Source organism: Hyaena hyaena, unplaced genomic scaffold, assembly GCF_003009895.1.
Source record: "Hyaena hyaena isolate Hyena2069 unplaced genomic scaffold, ASM300989v1 scaffold_92, whole genome shotgun sequence".
NCBI classification, from domain to species: Eukaryota; Metazoa; Chordata; class Mammalia; order Carnivora; family Hyaenidae; genus Hyaena; species Hyaena hyaena.
Window position 1 is genome coordinate 1,317,031 of NW_024080723.1, and position 18,698 is coordinate 1,335,728.

General features: G+C 39.5%; 1 protein-coding gene across 7 annotated transcripts in view; it reads right to left on the bottom strand.

Moving 5' to 3' along the window:
* STAT4 (signal transducer and activator of transcription 4) overlaps positions 1-18,698 on the bottom strand; it is a 117,272-nt gene that overhangs the window by 75,195 nt on the left and 23,379 nt on the right. For 4 of the 7 annotated variants that reach the window (XM_039234710.1, XM_039234712.1, XM_039234705.1 and 1 more), the window contains 2 exons: positions 15,455-15,583; positions 13,866-14,010 (listed from right to left, as the gene is read on the bottom strand). In XM_039234710.1, coding sequence (XP_039090641.1) covers positions 13,866-14,010; positions 15,455-15,582 — 273 coding nt within the window. In that variant the 5' untranslated portion in view covers position 15,583. Of the gene's footprint in view, positions 1-13,865; positions 14,011-15,454; positions 15,584-18,017; positions 18,221-18,421; positions 18,636-18,698 lie in introns of those variants that run through there. The other 3 variants (XM_039234708.1, XM_039234707.1, XM_039234711.1) reach the window with 3 other exon arrangements.

An 18,698-nucleotide genomic window follows, 5' to 3' on the forward strand; every position in this document is an offset into this window, starting at 1 on the left:
TATTAGCAAATCATTCAGCAGTACGAAAGAACCCGAAGAGTTTATCTGAGGAACATAACAATGGTTCAAGATAGGAAAAAATCTGTGTCACACACCTTAAGTGTGGATTAAAGGAGATAAGTATAGAATTATCTTAATAGGTGCAGAAAAATCATTGGATAAAATGTGGTAGTCATCAAGATTTCTAAAAACCTCTGTAAACCAGGATTATAAGGGAATTTCCTTATAACATCATAAACCTCCAGGAAGCATTATCTTAATAAGACATTTCATCTGTTAGGGCCGCTTCACTTCGAGATAGTAATGAAATTCTTAACTGATGACAGAAGAAAAACAAATAAGCATAAAACTTAGAAGAGAACTAAGTCTATCCTTATTTGCAGATATGATCCTCTGGAGAAAATAAAAGAGAATCTGCATAAAGTTGGAATCATTAAGAGAGTTCAGAAAGATTTATATTCAAACATCAGTAGTATTCCTATGGACTAGTAGTAATAATATAAAAAAATGTCATAGAAAAAATACCACTTAAAATACCAATAATATGCAAAAAAAACCCCTAGGGATATTTTTTATGTTACCATGATTTATTTATTTTATAATAATTCATATTTATTAATTTATTTTATAGGACGTTTCTACCTTTTGACCCCAATTACTAATTTTTTTAAAATTCAAGTGTAGTTAACATACCGTGATATATTAGTTTCAGGTGTATAATATAGTGAGACAATAGTTCCATGCATTGCTCAGCGCTCATCAAGACAAGTCAGTTCATCAGACAAATCAAGACGCTCAGTTGGTTAAGCGTCCAACTTTGGCTCAGGTCATGATCTCACGGCTTGTGAGTTTGAGTCCCCCATGGGGGTCTGTGCTGACGGCTCAGAGCCTGGAGCATGCTTCGGATTCTGTCTCTCTCTCTCTCTCTCTCTCTCTCTCTGCCCTTCCCCTTCTCATGCTCTGTCTCTCTCTGTCTCTCAAAAATAAATAAACATTAAAAAAAAAAAAGACAAGGGGCACCTGGGTGGCTTAGTCGGTTAAGCGTCCGACTTTCGCTTAGGTCATGATCTCGCGGTTCGTGGGTTCGAGCCCCGTGTCAGGCTCTGTGCTGACTGCCAGCTCGGAGCCTGGAGCCTGTTTCAGAGTCTGTATCTCCCTCTCTCTCTGACCCTCCCCTGTTCACTCTCTCTCTCTCTCTCTCTCTCTCCCAGAAATAAATAAAAAATAAATAAATAAAAATAAATAAATAAATAAAAAGACAAGTGCACTCTTAATCCCTTTCACCTATTTCACACCTCCCCCCTCACCTCTTCACTGGTAACCATCTGTTTGTTCTCCATTGTTAAGAGTCTGTTTTTTTTTTTTGGTTTCTCTCTCTCCCCCCACCCCTTGGTTTATTTTGTTGCTTAAATTTCACTTAAGAGTGAAATCATATGGTATTTGTCTTTCTCTGGTTTATTTCACTTAGCATCATACTCTCTAGCTCCATCTATGTTGTTACAAATGGCAAGATTTCATTCTTTTTTATGGCTGAATAATATTCCATTGTGTGCATATTGTATGGCATATATATATACACATCACACATACACACACACACATACCACATATACCACATCTTCTTTATCCATACTTCTATCAATAGACCCTTTGGTTGCTTCTATTCAACCCTTCTATTGGGTTGTTACAAATAGTTTGGCTATTTGTAAATAATTCTGCAATAAACATAGGGGTTTATTTATCTCTAGGGATAAATTTAAAGAAAGATATGTCACATTTCATGGGGAAGTTTTAAAAACAGCACTGAAGAACATGGAAGACCTGAATAAATGTATAGTTGACCTTTGAACACATGGGTTTGAACTGCCTGGAAGCACTTGTATGCAGTTTTTTTCCCCAATAAATACACTGGAAAACTTTTTGGAAATCTGCAACAATTTTACAAAGCTTGCAGATGAACCATATAGCCTAAAAGTATCTAAAAAAAATAAGAAAAACATTTTTAGGCAGTTCTGATTTCAACAAGAAAACCTTACATCTAAATTTCACTTACGGGCTCTAAATTGCAATAATGACATGGCATTTGCTCCATTTACTTAGGGATATTCGTTGAAAAAAGGCAATAATCACATTTGCAATGTCAGCTCAACTCTTCATTTATTAAACAAGACACTGAGCCTTACTTTGTGCTTGGCTCTGTGTTAAGCACTGGAGATGCAAAGATGAATGTGTTCAAGGAGCTCTCACTCTCATGGAAAAGACAGTTAACTATGGAGACATATTAGTTCCAGTTTACCTCTCTCTCATTTACTTCCTGCCGCATTCCACTTAAAACTGATCAAACTTATCTTGCTATCCCACTTGTTCTCAAAACCTAATCCTCATTATGCATCAACATCTACATAGTAACCCAAATGAAAACCCTCAGTCATCCCTAATTTTTTGCTCTTGGACATTTCATACCTATTTACTCATCGCATGCTAAAACTTTTACCAAATCACCTCACAATTGCAGCACATTTTTTCCCCATTCCCATTGTCACTGCCCAGCATCCAATTCCCTTTCCCTTTAACTATTGCAAAAATGTCCAAACAGGTCTCCATGCCCCTGTTTTCACCGAATCCTCACTATTTTCCATATTGTTCCTGTCAAGTCTCTATCTCTTTCTCTACCTTTTTTCTCTAGGAAGACTTGTTATTGTTCAGGGAAAGAAATACAAGAATCTAAAGGAGAAGATGTGGTGGGCTGCTGATGTGCAGAGCTGCAGAAAACCAATAAGATATTAAGTTTTTACAAAATAAATCATGACAGATATGAGGTAAGTTATGAGAACCTGGTGAGTATGAAAGGCAGCTAGCCACCTCTGTTTCTCACCCCCATATCTTTCTACTGAGGTAGAGATCACAGATTAGAGGATAGAAAAGAGGAACCTTCTTGAAAACAGATAGACAAAACAGATAGGTCTTCTCATTTTTTAGTCACCAACATACTTGTTGGCTATTTGTACCACATTAGCTATTTGTAATGTGCTATTTGTAGCACATTAGCACACTGTACACTTAGGAACCCACTCAGCAGTGGCAGTGAGATCTATGTTCTACACCAAAGTAGCCAATCAGAGAATTATGGTAATAGAGTGTTGAAGATCAACCAGGGGCCAAGTACTGAGCTCTGGATCCTCATTTTTGGGAAGAAGTAGAGGGGAGAGATAGGTTTCAATTGGGCAAATCTTTTGTTGTCTGGTCATCTCTGGAGAAAGTAAGTAATACAAGCGTGGGGGGTGCCTGGTGGCTTGGTGAGAAAGCCATCTTCTTTTCCAATCCTGAACATCTCATTGATAAATTAAAATGGATGCCTGTAAAGTGATTTGGATCAGCTAAAGGCAGTCACTCAATGCCTATGTACCAAAATGAGTTATCTACCAAGTTCAGATATCTACTTGATCATGACTCAGTCAAACCACAATTTCAAATATAAACAGGAATTAGTTTCAAGATGACAATTGGTTTCTAACTTGTTGACAGGTGGATTTGGTTTTGCTCCAATTTTTATGCTTTTGTTTATTAAACCAACTTCTACAAAATGTACATAAAAGTGTTTCGAAAAGCAAATGTTTAAGGTAACAAGTCTTATAAACTGTCTTGGTTTTGGTTAAGTATCTTTTTGGAAAGCTTCCAGATCACAATGGATTTGGATTGGTATAGTTTTCTATAGGTCTTCATCTTCATATGATAGGGACAACTAAAATAGAAAACCATTAAAAAAAGAACTATTGGCAGAATAACACAATTTTCCTACTTTTAAGGTGAATATTTGCTCAGTTTTTTTCTATATGACCACCATAACACTCCTAGAAAATGAAACCAATGGATAGTAAAAGTCAACATGTGACTCTAAACATCTTCATATCCTTTTTTTTCAACTAACATCTGTGTCTCTACTCACTTTCCTAATGGTGTGGTTAGTCCTCACACTAGGAACTATAGAAATCCAATTTTCTTCTTGGTTATGGCTTCTCACTCTGGAGTCAGTAGCCCCTCTGTAAGCTTCTGCTATAGTCTGTCAGGCCAGTAGATTCAGAGGCCACATCAGTGTATGTGAAGTTTTCATGTCGGCTCCTGGGCAGATTATGTGGGCTTCCTGTTTCCCAAATCAAGAGCTGAAATGGACTTTTCATCATATGAATAGTTTAGGCCCCCCCACCCCCTACTTTGGTGTCTTATAGCTAGTTTTTGTGTTATGAAAATTAAAACTTATTCAATCTCTGGCTCAGTTCTCTAAATTCAAATGATTTGAGGAAAGGAAATATAGGGGCTGAAATGAGGAAAGAAAAAAATGTTCAGCCTTCGGATAATTTCCTAATATTCCTTTGCCTATAGCAGATAAGGGGCAGGTCATCCTACAGAGGAAACTAGTTCTGGATAAGTTTTCAACAAAAACATATATTCATGCCACACTTTAGCTTAAAAACCATTGATTGCTCCCCGTTGCCAAAGTACAAACTGCCCAGCATGGCATTCAAGATCCTCCTCAAACCCCATTTTAATGCTTTAGGTGCCTAGCTTGTTTGAGAGATAGGCATTCTCTTACTATGTTCCCCCTCTTGCTTTTTTCTTACTTCCCTTCTTCTCTTCACAGTCCTGAATCATCCTTTCAAAATCAGCTCAGGGGCACCTGGGTGGCTCAGTCGGTTAAGCGTCCAAGTTCGGCTCAGGTCATGATCTCACAGTTTGTGGGTTTGAGCCCCGTGTCGGGCTCTGTGCTGACAGCTAGCTCAGAGCCTGGAATCTGTCTTCAGATTCTGTGACTCCCTCTCTCTCTGACCCTCCCCTGGTCACGCTGTCTCTCTCTCTCAAAAATAAATAAAACATTAAAAAACAAATTTAAAAAAATCAGTTCAAGTGTTCCCAATTCTGACAGTTATGATTGTAGATACTTCTACCATGGTGCTCACTCCACTGCATCATAAATATTTGTACTTTTGTCTTCATTTTAAATTGCAAGCTTTTTGAACATCAGGGTTCTATCTATGTCCTTTTTACCTTGTATTGTCAATAGAGCCTGATGTTAAAATCCATATGATGAAACCTTCAGTCAACAAGTATCTAAGGATATAGATCCATATACTTGTATCCCAGTATAGCCCAAAGCAAATTATATGAGCCCTACTTTAAGAAATCCAAATTGGGGCACCTGGGTAGCTCAGTCGGTTGAGCATCAGACTTTGGCTCAGGTGGTGATCTCATAGTTTGTGGGTTCAGGCCCTGCGTCGGGCTCTGTGCTCACAGCTTGGAGCCTCCCCTCCCCTGCTCATGCTCTGTCTTCATCTCTCAAAAAATAAATAAACATTAAAAATTAAAAAGAAAAAGAAAAAATCCAAGTCATCATTTGAACACAAAGTAATTCTTCCATAAAGAAGCTCTGGACTCTGGTATAAACTTCAAAGAGAATCAGAATTCAGAGAAAGGACAAATCACTGTGGAATCACACAATGGACTGTTAGAAAAGACAATAAGGGGACACCTGGTTGGCTCATTTGGTTAAGCATCCGACTTCGGCTCAGGTCATGATCTCATGGTTACTGAGTTTGAGCCCCGCTTCAGGCTCTGTGCCGACAGCTCAGAGCATTGAGCCCGCTTTGGATTCTGTGTTTCCCTCACTCTGTGCCCCTCCTCTGCTCTTACTCTGTCTCTCTTTCTCAAAAATAAACATTAAAAATAATTTAAAAAACACAAAAGAAAAGATAATAAGGAGGGAGAACAATCCAGGCAGACTTGGAAAATATCAGAGAAAGGTTTGGAGGAATATAGACAAAATGATTCATGAATGAAACTTCAGGTAAGTAGGATCTTGAGTTGATCATGCTGGATTCCAGGTTGGTGGTGATGTGCATAGGACAAGGAATGGCAAAACACATCTTCTGTTGACTATCCCAAATTATGCAGCAAACAAAATCTTGACAAGTAATTCATGTGTCATCATAAATAGCACAATAGGCAGGGGCACCTGGGTGGCTCTGTCAATTAAGTGTCCAACTTCATCTCAAGTCATGATCTCACAGCTCGTAACTTTGAGCCCCTGCATTGGTGTCTCTGCTCTCACTGCAGAGCCCACTTCCGATTCTCTGTCTCTCTCTCTCTGCCTCTCCCCTGCCAACATTCTCTCTCAAAAATAAAATAAACATTAAAAAAATTTTTAAACAGCACCATAAGCAGGTCTCTGAGTCTATGAAATAGAAGCATTGTGATACCGGCATCCAGCAACTGTCTCAGATGACAGAGACTTAAGGTGTGTGTGTTGTGTATGTGCAGGGGTGGTACTTGGGGAAATAACTATGGAGTGAATGACCAACTGGCTGCAGCTCATGAGCAGCGAGGTGATGTGAAGGACTGAACCCTCCACTCAGCTTTCTCAGAGTTAACACAAAGTGGCGAGACCGGGTGGTTTTCAGGTCATAGGCTGAGGTCAGCCCTTCCCTTCTCTTTCTGTGTGGTCTACAGACGGGAAGGAAGAGGAGTGAACTAAGAAAGCGTGAGTTAAAGGGGAAGATCTGGCAAATTCAGAGTGGACCCATAGTTAAAGCGGCTTTTTTTTCTCCCTTTATACTGCAAAAAATGTTTTGAATCCTCCACCTTGTCATGTTAAAAATCTCACTGCACCTGATCCTCAGGTCCAGCAATAGGACTTCTGCAGACTAGGCAAGAAGGACCCACCATCTGCTCGACTTTCGAGGAGCTTTTAGTTCCAGCACATATTTTTGTTGGGGCAAACCCGCATGAGAAACCCTGTGAGAAAGAGGCCACCGTGATGCAAAGAATAGAACTTGTGGGGTGTAGGTTACACTTTTAAGTGCCCCCTCACCCACAGGGCTTTAAACTCTCACTAACAGAATCGTAGCCTTGGTGAGTGAAAAATGCTCTGTGGGTGGTGGGATTACTAACCACAGAGTTAACGCCAAAACCCTGAACACAGCCTTCTAATTGATGAAGAATTTTTTCTATCATCAGACAAGATTACTGATGCCTGCTTGCCCTTACTTCCCTAACACTCATTTTTGAGGAATGCCCATAGAAGTTCCTATTAAGTTAAAAACCAAACCATAGAACGTATGAATTGTTTGGACTGTAAGCTTCTTGACTTCCTCCAATAGTATCCCTAGTGCTTGAAATGTGATTGGTAACACAGTAAGAACTCATTCAATATATGCTGATCAAATAACAAGATTTTTATACAATATTTATAAAAGGCATAGCCCAGTACAAACTGATGTAGGAAGGATGAAGATGAAGAGATGAATTCATTTACTGATTACCAAAAGGCAACAAAAAGAAAACCACACCATAAAATTTCAAGATGAAAAATGCAAAGTGGATCAAAGAAAGGTATTTTAAATTGTTTTCTTAAAGTTCAATCCACCATTATTATCTTATATTTAGGCTCTCACAACATATTAACAAATAAATAAAGCCAAAGTTTCTGAAGTTTAGAAGTGGTGATAAATCCACCATAATTGAAAAAGACTTCCATATGTTGATTTCAAAAATCAATAAAAATTTCTAATAGGTCTCTCCAATTTCCTCTTGACTCAACAGCAGTTCATTTAACAGCCAGAGTGAGCTTTTTTTAAAAATGTTTTATTTATTTCTGAGAGAGAGAGAAAGGCAAGGTGAGCAGGGGAGGGACAGAGAGAGAGGGAGATACAGAATCTGTAGCAGGCTCCAGGCTCTGAGTTGTCAGCACGTGAGATCATGACCCGAGCTGATGTTGGACGGTTAACTGACTGAGCCACCCAGTTGCCCCCAGAGTGAGCTTTTTAAAAGAGAGATTAGTTCATGCTACACCCCTGCTCAAACCTGCCAATGGCTTCCCATTCCACTCAGTATAAGACTAAGGCTCCTCCATGCCCATTATGGAGGAGGGCACTTGTGGGGATGAGCACTGGGTGTTATATGGAAACCAACTTGACAATAAACTATTAAAAAAAAAAAAAAAGACTAAGACTCCTGGGCAAGGCCCCCAAACTTCTCTGCAAGACAGTCTCAGCACACCTATTTGATCTCATCATCTTTTGTTATTTCACATTTTTTGATGCATCCTGTAAAAGCCACAATTTCTCTAATAACTGTTGAGTTTTGTACATTTAATAGACATTACTTAGATTTTTTTGATATTTCATTTTGTGCTTTCAATTTTATTTTATAGATTCTAAATATTTTTTGTTCTTCCAATTTTTTCTGCACTTTGTTTTCATTTGTTGTAGTGGTACTTTTGAAATTTTACCATGCACACTTAACATCAGTGTTTAATTTCCACTAGTAGTATCTGTGTGGTGAACTTTCAAATTTGTATAATAATTTAGCTGGGTATAGAATTTTAAGTTGATGGATATTGTATTCTAGCTCTGTGAAGAAATTATTCTACTTTTCTTTCATTTCTGTTTTAAATTTGGCTTTTAGGTTGTCTCTCATTTCTGTGTAGGTAATATATTTGTCCTCTTTTGCTTCTTTTGGGAACTTCGCTTTCTGATGTCCTGCATGTTTGGGAATCTGAATTTCAAGAATCCAAGAATGTATTATAGTACCCAGTGTAGTTCCTATTTACTTTTATGTTTTACAGTTAAAAAATTTTTTTTTATTCCATTATTTCTCTTAATGTGATAAGCTTACCTATGCAATTAAAAGTCTGTTGTATTTGGGGCACCTGGGTGGCTCAGTCGGTTATGCATCAGACTTCAGCTCAGGTCATGATCTCATGGTTCATGGGTTCAAGCCCTGTGTTGGGCTCTGTACTGATAGCTCAGAGCTTGGAGCCTGCTTCAGATTCTGTGTCTCCCTCTCTCTCTGTCCCTCCCCACTTGTACTCTGTCTCTGTCTCTCAAAAATGAATAAATGTTAAAAAAATTTTTTAAGTCAGTTATATTTTATCTAGTGTTTCTATGTATTTTTAGTGGGATGGTTTTTCAAGTTTATCTAGAAATTATAAGTCAATACTGAAATTATGAACTATTTCAGTATGAACAGTAAGAGCACTACCTATTAAAGTATGTAAAAAGTACCTCTCAAAAATGTATAGAGTTAAATGTATTTATAAGGAAAAAAATAAAATCTCAACATGAATAAATCATCTGGATAAAGAAGTTAGAAAAGAACAAAAAACTAAGCTGATGAAATACGATAGATACACTGCCAGATTGATATGTGATATATGACTGCTACAAATATGTACAGGGATATGGAGCCAGAACTCTTACTCTATTGGGAGAGTGTAAACTGGTATCACCATTTTGTAAAAACAATTTTGACATTATCTAGTGCAATTAAAGATGTGCACACTTCGTGATTCAGCAATTCCACTACTAGGTATTTATCCTTGAGAGTTTCATGCACATCTCAAGCACCAAGGAGCACACCCAAGAATGTTCAGACCAACATTGTTTGAAATAGTGAAGAAATACTAGGAAAAAACCCAATGCACATCAATAGTAAAATGGATAAACTGTGATATATTTGCACAAAGGAATACTGCATAGCAATGACAATCACTAAACTAGTGTGACACACATTAACTTGAGTAGATCTTAGGAACTATGTTAAGTGAAGAAAGAAAATTGTGAAGAATAGATATACTTTGATCCCACTAGAGTGGAGTTAGAGACGGAGCATAGGAGACTTCTAAGGTTCTGGGAACCACTAGGTATAAAGGGTCAAGAGCCAGCCTGTTATCCATATATGTATGTGTAGACATCTGGAATGATATTCATCAAATATTAATATAGATAAATATAGGCAGTAGATTTTGGATTGTTTCCTATTTTCTTTGCATTTTTTTCTGTACTACTTCAATTTTTTATCACGAATATGCACCATTTAATAAAGTTTTTAAAAATGTCATTCTGAAGGAGACAAAGAGGAAGGCTGTTATAGCTATGTGCCAGGCACTGTTGTAAGCACATTGCATTTTTTAAAATGTTTATTTATTTTTGACAGAGCAGAGTGCAAGCAGGGGAAGGCAAGGGAGACTGGGAGACACAGAATTTGAAGTAGGCCCCAGGCCCTGAACTGGCAGCACAGAGCCCCATGCAGGACTCGAACTCACAAACTATGAGATCATGACCTGAGCCGAAGTCAGATGCTTAAACTACTGAGCCACCCAGGCGCCCCAGAAGGTTGTTATACAATGAGTATTTGTGTCTCCCCAAATTCATACGTTGAAGTCCTAATCCCTAATGTGAGGAGGTTAAAGAGTGGAGCCTCTGGGGGGTGACTAGGTCATAAAGGCAGAGCCCTCAGGAGTAGGATTAGCACCTTTATAAAAGAAAACCTAGGGGTGTCTGGGTGGCTCAGTTGGTTAAGCGTCAGCCTCAGCGCTGACAACATGGAGCCTGCTTGAGATTCTCTCTTTCCCTCTTTCTGCTTCTCCCCCTACTTACATGCTCTCTCTTTAAAAAAAATGAATAAACATTATAAAAAGAAAGAAGGAAAGAAGTAAAGAAAACCTAGAGAGTTCCCTCATCACTTGTACTGTGTGAGGCCCAGGGAAAAGACAGCTGTCTCTGAACCAGGCAGCTGAATCAGACACTGAATCTGCTGACCCTAAATTATAGTAGGTTCATCAAATGGAATAAATGTACTACACCAATGCAAGATGTTATAATAGAGGAAATGGGAGAGGCAGGTAGAGAGGGAATATGTACTTTCTGCTCAACTTTTCTGTAAACCCAAAACTGCTCTAAAAAATAGCCAAAAAAATTAAAAAGGCCTAAGAACAGGGTGAAGCATTTTTGAAATATCTAGGGCAGGTATTTGTTTTAGCAAATCCTAACCTTACCACATTCTTTAATATTTTTTTTAATGCTTCTAACACCCTGGGGTATATTACAGTGTGATTCTGCTCACACTGCTGAGGAAACTGAGGCCAGAGAGTGTAAACATCTTGCCCTGGGCCATGCAGCAAGTAAGTCAGAGCCAAGATGCCTCCTGGGGCAGTCCTTGCTCCTGACCTTGACCTGAAACTGCCTTCCTGCTAAAGGGGCTAAGGTGAGCTAAGGTTCAACTGCTTCCCATCTCAGAGGAAAGTAAGAAATTGAAACTGGAGACCTCAGCTGCTCTATAAAGAACCAAAATAAATCTGCCTTATACCTGCTTATTTCCCCCCTAATTCCCCTGGAACTGTATTGTCTGTGCAATTGTTAAAGTGGATTGTATTGTTAAAATGGATTGTATTTGAAATCTCAGAGGATGAAAATGTTCAAACCAGATAAGCACGGTGTCAATAGTCTTTTGATAAGAGGCTTTTTTTCACTTTTAATTTTTGGGGAAGGAGGGGATATTGTGTTATCGAAATGACTTGTCAAAAAAAAAAAAAAGACCCAAAGACAAAACAGAAACCATAGTGGGAATATGATACATTAGAAAGAAATATAAAATGCAGGTTTGTTTAAATCTACGACCATAGTTGACAATGTTCTTTATTGCTGCTTTTTACTATATTGTGAATTAATGCAAATACCCAATAAGTATAAGTTATAAAATGAAGGAAAGAGCAAGTATTGTGTCAGTTCAAAACATTTAACCGGCCCAATTGTTTTTTGAGTCCCTAAGTTTGTAGCAGAACCACAGTGGGTACCAGAGGGAGTAGAGAGGTCAAAAAAGGAGGTCAGGCTTTTACTTCAAAGAGCTTGTGACCTGCTTAGACACATCCAGCACAGACGAGATGCTGGTTATTTTGCCACCTGAGCCCATGAAGGATGAGAATAAGGGCTGACGTGGTGAAGATTTCCTTGGCGCCGGGACCTCCACAGCTCCTCTAGGAATCACGGGAAACTGGGCTGGAGTAAGAGGGATGGCTTTGCATTCCTGGCCATGGTAGTGACCTGGGCGAAGGCTCAGGGTCTTTCAAGAGTGAGTTTGGTGTGTTTCAGAAAAAGGAGAACATGTATTTTTCTGAGGCAGGAATGTTGAGTAGCTTGGAGCAGTTCTCTCTACAGAGAGAAGGCGTTCAAGGGCCAATGACAGATGTGGAAGAGTTTGTGCTTGAGTCAAAAAGTGAATGGGAGTTACTGCAGGTTCTTGAACTCCTTTGAAATCTTATCTCCAGCCCCCAAAAAAGATGGGCTTTAAATTTACTCTTCATGTATACTAAGAAAACCTTGTTCTCTTTCCTAACAACAACAAAAATCCTTTATTGGAAGCCTATTTATTTTGGCAGAATAAAAACTCCCATATTCTCTACAATCCCAAAAAGTAAATAAAGATCATACTCATTTACATGAAAAGATGTGAGAATTCAGAAAGATTAAGTGATTGCCCAAAGCCACATTTTAAGAATTTCAAATTTCAGAATTTCCAAAGGCCAGGCCTCAACCATTTTATCCATCTACATGCCTCTAGCAAAGTGACCCGTTGGACCTTTGCTCTAGACCAGATAAATATGATACACACACACACACACACACACACACACACACACACACTACACATACACACATTTTGATTTTAGGCTTTAGGGGCCACTCTCTGTCACTACTACTCAACAGTGCCACTGCAGTGCAAACATAGCCATAGTCAATATGTAAATGAATGAGCGTGGCTATTTCCACTAAAATATAAAAATTAGAATTTCACAGAATTTCCATGTCACAAACTTATTAACTTTTTAAAAATTCTTTTTCAACCACTTAGAAATGTAACAACCATTCTTAGTCATGGGTTCTCCAAAGAGGTCGTGACCACATTTGACTTGTGGATAACAGCATGCCCACCCCTGTTTTAGGCTTAATGATTACAGCACTAAGCTAATGAAGCCAAGGTTAAATGTCTTATCTCTGTATGAGATTGCTTGCTTTACACTGGAAAATCCCGTTTTGTTGGCAACAAGGTATTTTCTACCTGAGCGTCTTGCAAATTTGTAGCAGATTACAAGGGCAAAAATGGCTCAATGCAATCCAAACAAACACTAGGAAAAACAATATATATGTCCTTCCCACAAATGTTAGTAACTTCCAGCACATTTTTATTATAGCCTAGGTGAAATTTTCTAAAAACGTGTTTATCATAACTTTGGGATTTTATGAATGCCTCACTGAGAAATGGCAATGCAGTTTTCATGTTGTCTAATACATCGTATAGACACTCAGGAAATATTGCAGCAGTTCACGTTCAGAGTTTGTTATGTATGTTAGCACATCTGGGTTTAATTCAGTATTAGCCTGCCCTTAATTCTTTAGATCCCTGTTTCACTCCATTCGTTCATTCATCCGTTTAATCAATGAATAGTACACACCTACTATATATCCAGTCTTTGATGGGCACTGGGAATTCAAGCTGAATACTAAAATCCACAGTTTTGGGAAGAAGACAAACACATTTTGCCTGGGTGAACCTTTGGAGAGCTAGAGGCTAGAGAGCCAGAGATAGGGACTAGAGAGTGCTTTTGGAGGAGATGGGACTTGAATCAAATCTGAAAAGATACATACAACCATGATACCTATCTAGAAATGAGGACAATACTATCTAAACTGTTAAATAAGAGAGAAAGGCAAGGGAGGACTGGGGGATGGCCATGAACCTATTGTCTTTCAAATCCTTGTTCCTGGAGTGTCAAATTTGAACATCACTAGTAAATAGTCACATGTGAATCACACACACCCTCCCACTTATAGTGTGTTTCAGATTCAGAATTTCATGAAAAACACACATTAGTAAAAATAAAAGAGAGTAAAAAATGTAAAACGGTAAGAGAACTCAAATTTTCCCTCTTAAATCTGAAGTGAAAATAGTATTATAAGGACACATATTTGGTTTTTTTAGCTGAATTTAAGACACATAAATCCAAATATTTTTGAAAAAGTAGAATGCATTCTCACCTGGAGGACTTTCCTAATTCTTTTTAGATTGTGTATCAAGAGCAGATTTTTCTCTTTGGAAACGCGGCCTAACTGTTCATCCAGTTGTATTAACAAGTTTTGAAGAAGAATTGTTGCCATGGTTTCATTGTTGGAAGCCGCCTCCCTAAAAACCAAAAGTGTTATTACACAGCAGGAAACAATTTCCAGTAAAAGGTCTACTTTTTCACCATACTAGTTTTAAAAAGAGATAAGTGTATTCCACAGTGATAAGCAGTTAAAAACTTTTTAAACTTAAGTTGTACACATCAAAGTATACTCAGCATCACTAATCACTGGGAGATGCCAATCAAAATATGAGCTACCACTTCGTACAGCTATTACTGAAAATCCAAAATAACAAGTATTGGTGGGGATGTGGAGAAACTGGGGCCCTTGTGCATTGCTGATGGGCATGGAAAATGGTGCAGCCGCTGTGGAAAACAGAATGGAGAGTCTTCAAAATATAAGCATAAATTATATGCAAAAGAATAGAAAGTAGGAACTTGAATGGATATTTGTACATCAGCATTTGTATTAGTTTTATCCGCAATAGCCAAAAGGTAGAAACAACTCAAATGTTGATTGACAGATGAATAAAACAACAGAATGTGGCTTACATATACAATAGAATATTACTCAGCCTTAAAAAGAAAAGGAAATTCTGACGTAGGCTACATGAATGAACCTTAAAAAAATATGTTACATGACATACATCAGCCACAAAAGGACAAATATTGTGCAATTCCATTTGCATGAAGTACCTAGAGTAGTACTATTCAGAGAGACAGAAAATAGAATGGTGGTTGACAGGTCGGGGCTACAGAGAATGAAGGGTAGTTGTTTAATGAGGACAGAGTTTCAGTTTGGGAAGATGAAAACCGTCTGGAGATGGGATGGTGGTGACGGTTGTACGGAAATGTAAGTGTACCTACTGTCACTAAACTGGATACCTACAAATGGTTAAAATGATAAATATCATGTCATGTGTATTTTCTCACAATAAAAAAGAACTATTCATTCAAGGCAAAAATTAATTGTACAAGATCAACAGAGCTTTAAAGAATGGTTGTAAAACATAATAAAAAATAGTTATTTAAAAAAAACTTTTAATGTTTCATTTATTTCTGAGAGAGAGAGGCAGTGTGAGCAGGGGAGGGTCAGAGAGAGAGGGAGACACAGAATCCAAAGCAGGCTCCACAGAGCCTAGCTGTCAGCACAGAGCCCGATGCGGGGCTCGAACCCACAACCTGTGAGATTGTGACCTGAGCTGAAGTCGGAGGCTTAACCGACAGAGCCACCCAGGTACCCTGGCTTTTTAACGGTTAGGAATCACTGGGATTTGGACTTACAAAAAAACCAAAAGCACTAGAAGCATTAAGTCTTCATCTACAACAGATGAAACTGGAAAGGATGATGATTGTCCTTCCTTAAAGGAAGCTTTCCAAATCCTTGATGAAAAATATGCATCTACTCCGTCAAAAACAGATCATAGAATAAATCCACATGGCTAGAGCATAAGGCATTTGTATATCAACCTCTAGGGAAAATACAGTAATGTTTGGCCCTACCAGTCTTGATTTTCAATCCACTGAGCCAACAGATGTCGAATTTCCATAGGAAAGTTGTCATCGTAGAATTGATCTACTTGCTCCAAAAATTTGATTTCTAATTGTTGGACTTGATTCCACTGAGACATGCTATAAGTGAAGAGGTAAAATCAGAGTTTACAAACGTTAATTACTGTGGCACATGGGTTTTCCCCCTTAGATTTCAAAGATAACGTTGTCCATGAGTTAATTGGTGAAAAATTTTTGTTTTATAACTCACCTTATTTAAGAAAACAGTAAAGAGAAAATGTTTTCAATCCAAAGCTAAAAGCAATTCTCAGCTTCTTCCTAAGTCATCCCTAATGCAGAGAACATGATTCTTTCTCTTTTCCCAAACCATGTCCTGCTTTGCTTTCACAGGAGCTCCAGAACTTTCTCCAGGAAGATTTCACTCTCCCTCAACACCCCTCACCCTACCCTCCATCTGTCAAGCAATTTTGTGTTCTCAACAAGCTCCCTTCCTATCCCTTCCTCCCTCTGCACTTTTGACTTTGAGCAGCCTGAGGCAAATAACATATGCAACTGTTACCTTCAAAGACCCTCTTAAGGCTTTCTGTGTGAGGAGCACCCAATAAAAGTTTCTTGTGTGTCAAACTGCCCATTCCTTCTTCTTTTATTTCAGATTTGTCTGGCTTCCACAGTCAGCCTTATATTCCCAGTCTTCTAATTGAATCTAGTCTTAGCTTTTATGAAGAGCTTCATGTATGCTTTCTCATGGGATCTAAATCTTTCAGTTCAAAATATTGTGAACCAATACATATTTATATTTCTCTGTATGATGATACACTATGAATGGGCAGAGCTTTTAAGGTCTACTTTTAATTAGTCTCTGATGTGCCCCTGACAGTGGTTAAACCCTCAGGTTACTTTTAGAAGAAACCACACTTGATACCTATTTGGCAGCCTGTCACAAAACAAACGTACGTGTTTCCCTCGTGTTATTCTACGTTGGCCAATGTAGAAGCTTTCGACATTTCCTACCTCAGGGAGATTAATATGACATCTTGAAGTTATAGTATTTTACTTTTTCCAAAGTCAAAAGTTCTGGTTGTTTTATCAGCAATTTTAGATCAAAGAGCAACACTTTTACATGATTAATCACCATAATATTTCGGCCTATCTTGTAAGTTTTCCTTTTGCCTACACAAGGTCATGATAATAAATTTCATGTATTTCAAACACATATCCCTCAGGCTTCAAATGGAACCATTCTGGGGCAGTTTTCCCAGCTCTAAATGCATAGAAACATGTTTTTCTAAAAGAAAGAAACTGGAAAAAGAAATAATGTTTTATTTTCATATAACTTTGTATCTTGAAGACTTTTACACGCACGATTATAGGCATATTGTGGGTGCTCAGTAAGTGCTTGTTAAGTGAAGAATGAGTGGCAATTCCGATTTTGTCGTGAATAGGGCAGGTGGATAGTTAAGTTTTGCCCCAACTTTAAAAATGACAAACATCCGAGGAACTAGTAGGTGAAATGACTCCTGCCCAAGATGCATGGCTGCTAAAGATGGATCTGAGGTTGTCTTTGCAGATGCTGGCCATATATACACACACCATACAAAACTGGAACATTTTATTCCTATGCCACATTGCCATTGTCCTGCTACATCCCTATTTTATTCTTGTTAGTGGTGAGAGCACATGAGCTGAAAATGCCATTACAATTGTAATTGTTACTTTTCTTAAATCCTTGCTATTATTTGGATCAAAGTCTGTTTTCTAACTAAGAATTAACTGGTCTGAACCGATCCCAAAGTTAGAAAAATTATTCCTAGGACCTGGGTCCACCTTCCTGAAAGCTGAACTCAAGGCTGAAGAAGGGAAGGATAAGGTGTATGGTCCGAGGACCCTGTTGTCTGTTGCAGCCTCTAGAAATGCCTTTACTCATCTTCCTTCCCTCCTTTGCTTTCACTCTCTAAGGGCTAATTCTCCCATCACAAGAAAACTATAGAACATTTCTTTTGAAAACTGAGTGCCTCTCCATTCTCTTTGAACGTCTGGCCCTAGATAAACAGGCAGTTTGTCGTGCTGTCTGGGAGCTAATAGTGCCACGCTGGCTCTGTGACACATAGCTTGCCAAGGAGATGACTTGCCCAAAATGTTCCCTCTCATCAAAGCCACAGCCACTGGCTACCTTAGCTCCAGACTTTTCTCTGAAACTCATGTCCTCAATCTAATGTCAGACATTAGAGCTCAGAGAAGCTGGTTAAGAAAGAGAAGAGGGGCTCACTTTCAGCACACTGCGAGGACACACCTCCGCACCAGCCACAACTGTCCCTCCCACCGTACAGATTTGCGGGCTGAGCTCCGGAGTCTCAGGCACAGACCAGCGCGGGAGCGCATCTTTTGCATCATGGAGTCGGACGCCGTGCAGAGGAACCCATCCTCACTCACACCAGTTAAGGTGAAGTTAACTGTCACACCACCAACTGCACAGCCTCGGCGGCATCGGGCACAAGCATTTCCTGACCCGCGCTCCTCCGGAGAGGCACCTCGAAGGTGTGGTCTGCCTACTTACCTGGCTCTCTCAGCCCAGGTCCCAGGCGGTGTCAAGTCCAAAGTCAGAATCGCCCCTCACAGTCCCCAGGACAAAGCCGCTGACGCCATTGTCAGTAGGGGATTTGCATTTCTCCTCCCACTTGAGGCTTTCCTGTGCGTCAGTGATAGAGTCTCTGGGACTTTACTTGAGTCGGTTCCCACCCACTCTCTATTCTAGAAATGCTAAAGAACAGGAACAATCAGGCTGAAGCCCCTTTGCAGGGCGCCCTCTCCTTCTCTACCCCCCCCAACTCCATCCCCCCCCCCAATCACTCCTGCAACTGCAGGTGGTCCAAGGGTGTCCGGAGGTGGGTGGGTAGGTGGGGCTGCACATTCGTTTTCCTCAGGGGGTTCCCATACTGTCTGAGGGCCCTGCAGACTTACTTGTCTGGAGCTAAATTCCTGGCTTCCTGGTTTCCTCCTCTGAGGCTCCACTCACCCTGGTGAGCCGGCCCCAGGGATAGAAAGGGTGCCAGGACCGAAATATCAAACTCCCAGACCTCACTGTGCCCCACTTGCAGGGGTCTCCTCACTAGGGAGAAGACAACTTACCCAAAGGTTTGGGCCAGCTCCTGTGCAGCTGCTCACGCCCGCCTTCCTCCTTCCCACTCGCCAGGTGGCCCTGTTCCTGGTCACTGTGGTATGCTCGTCTCCCTTTGTG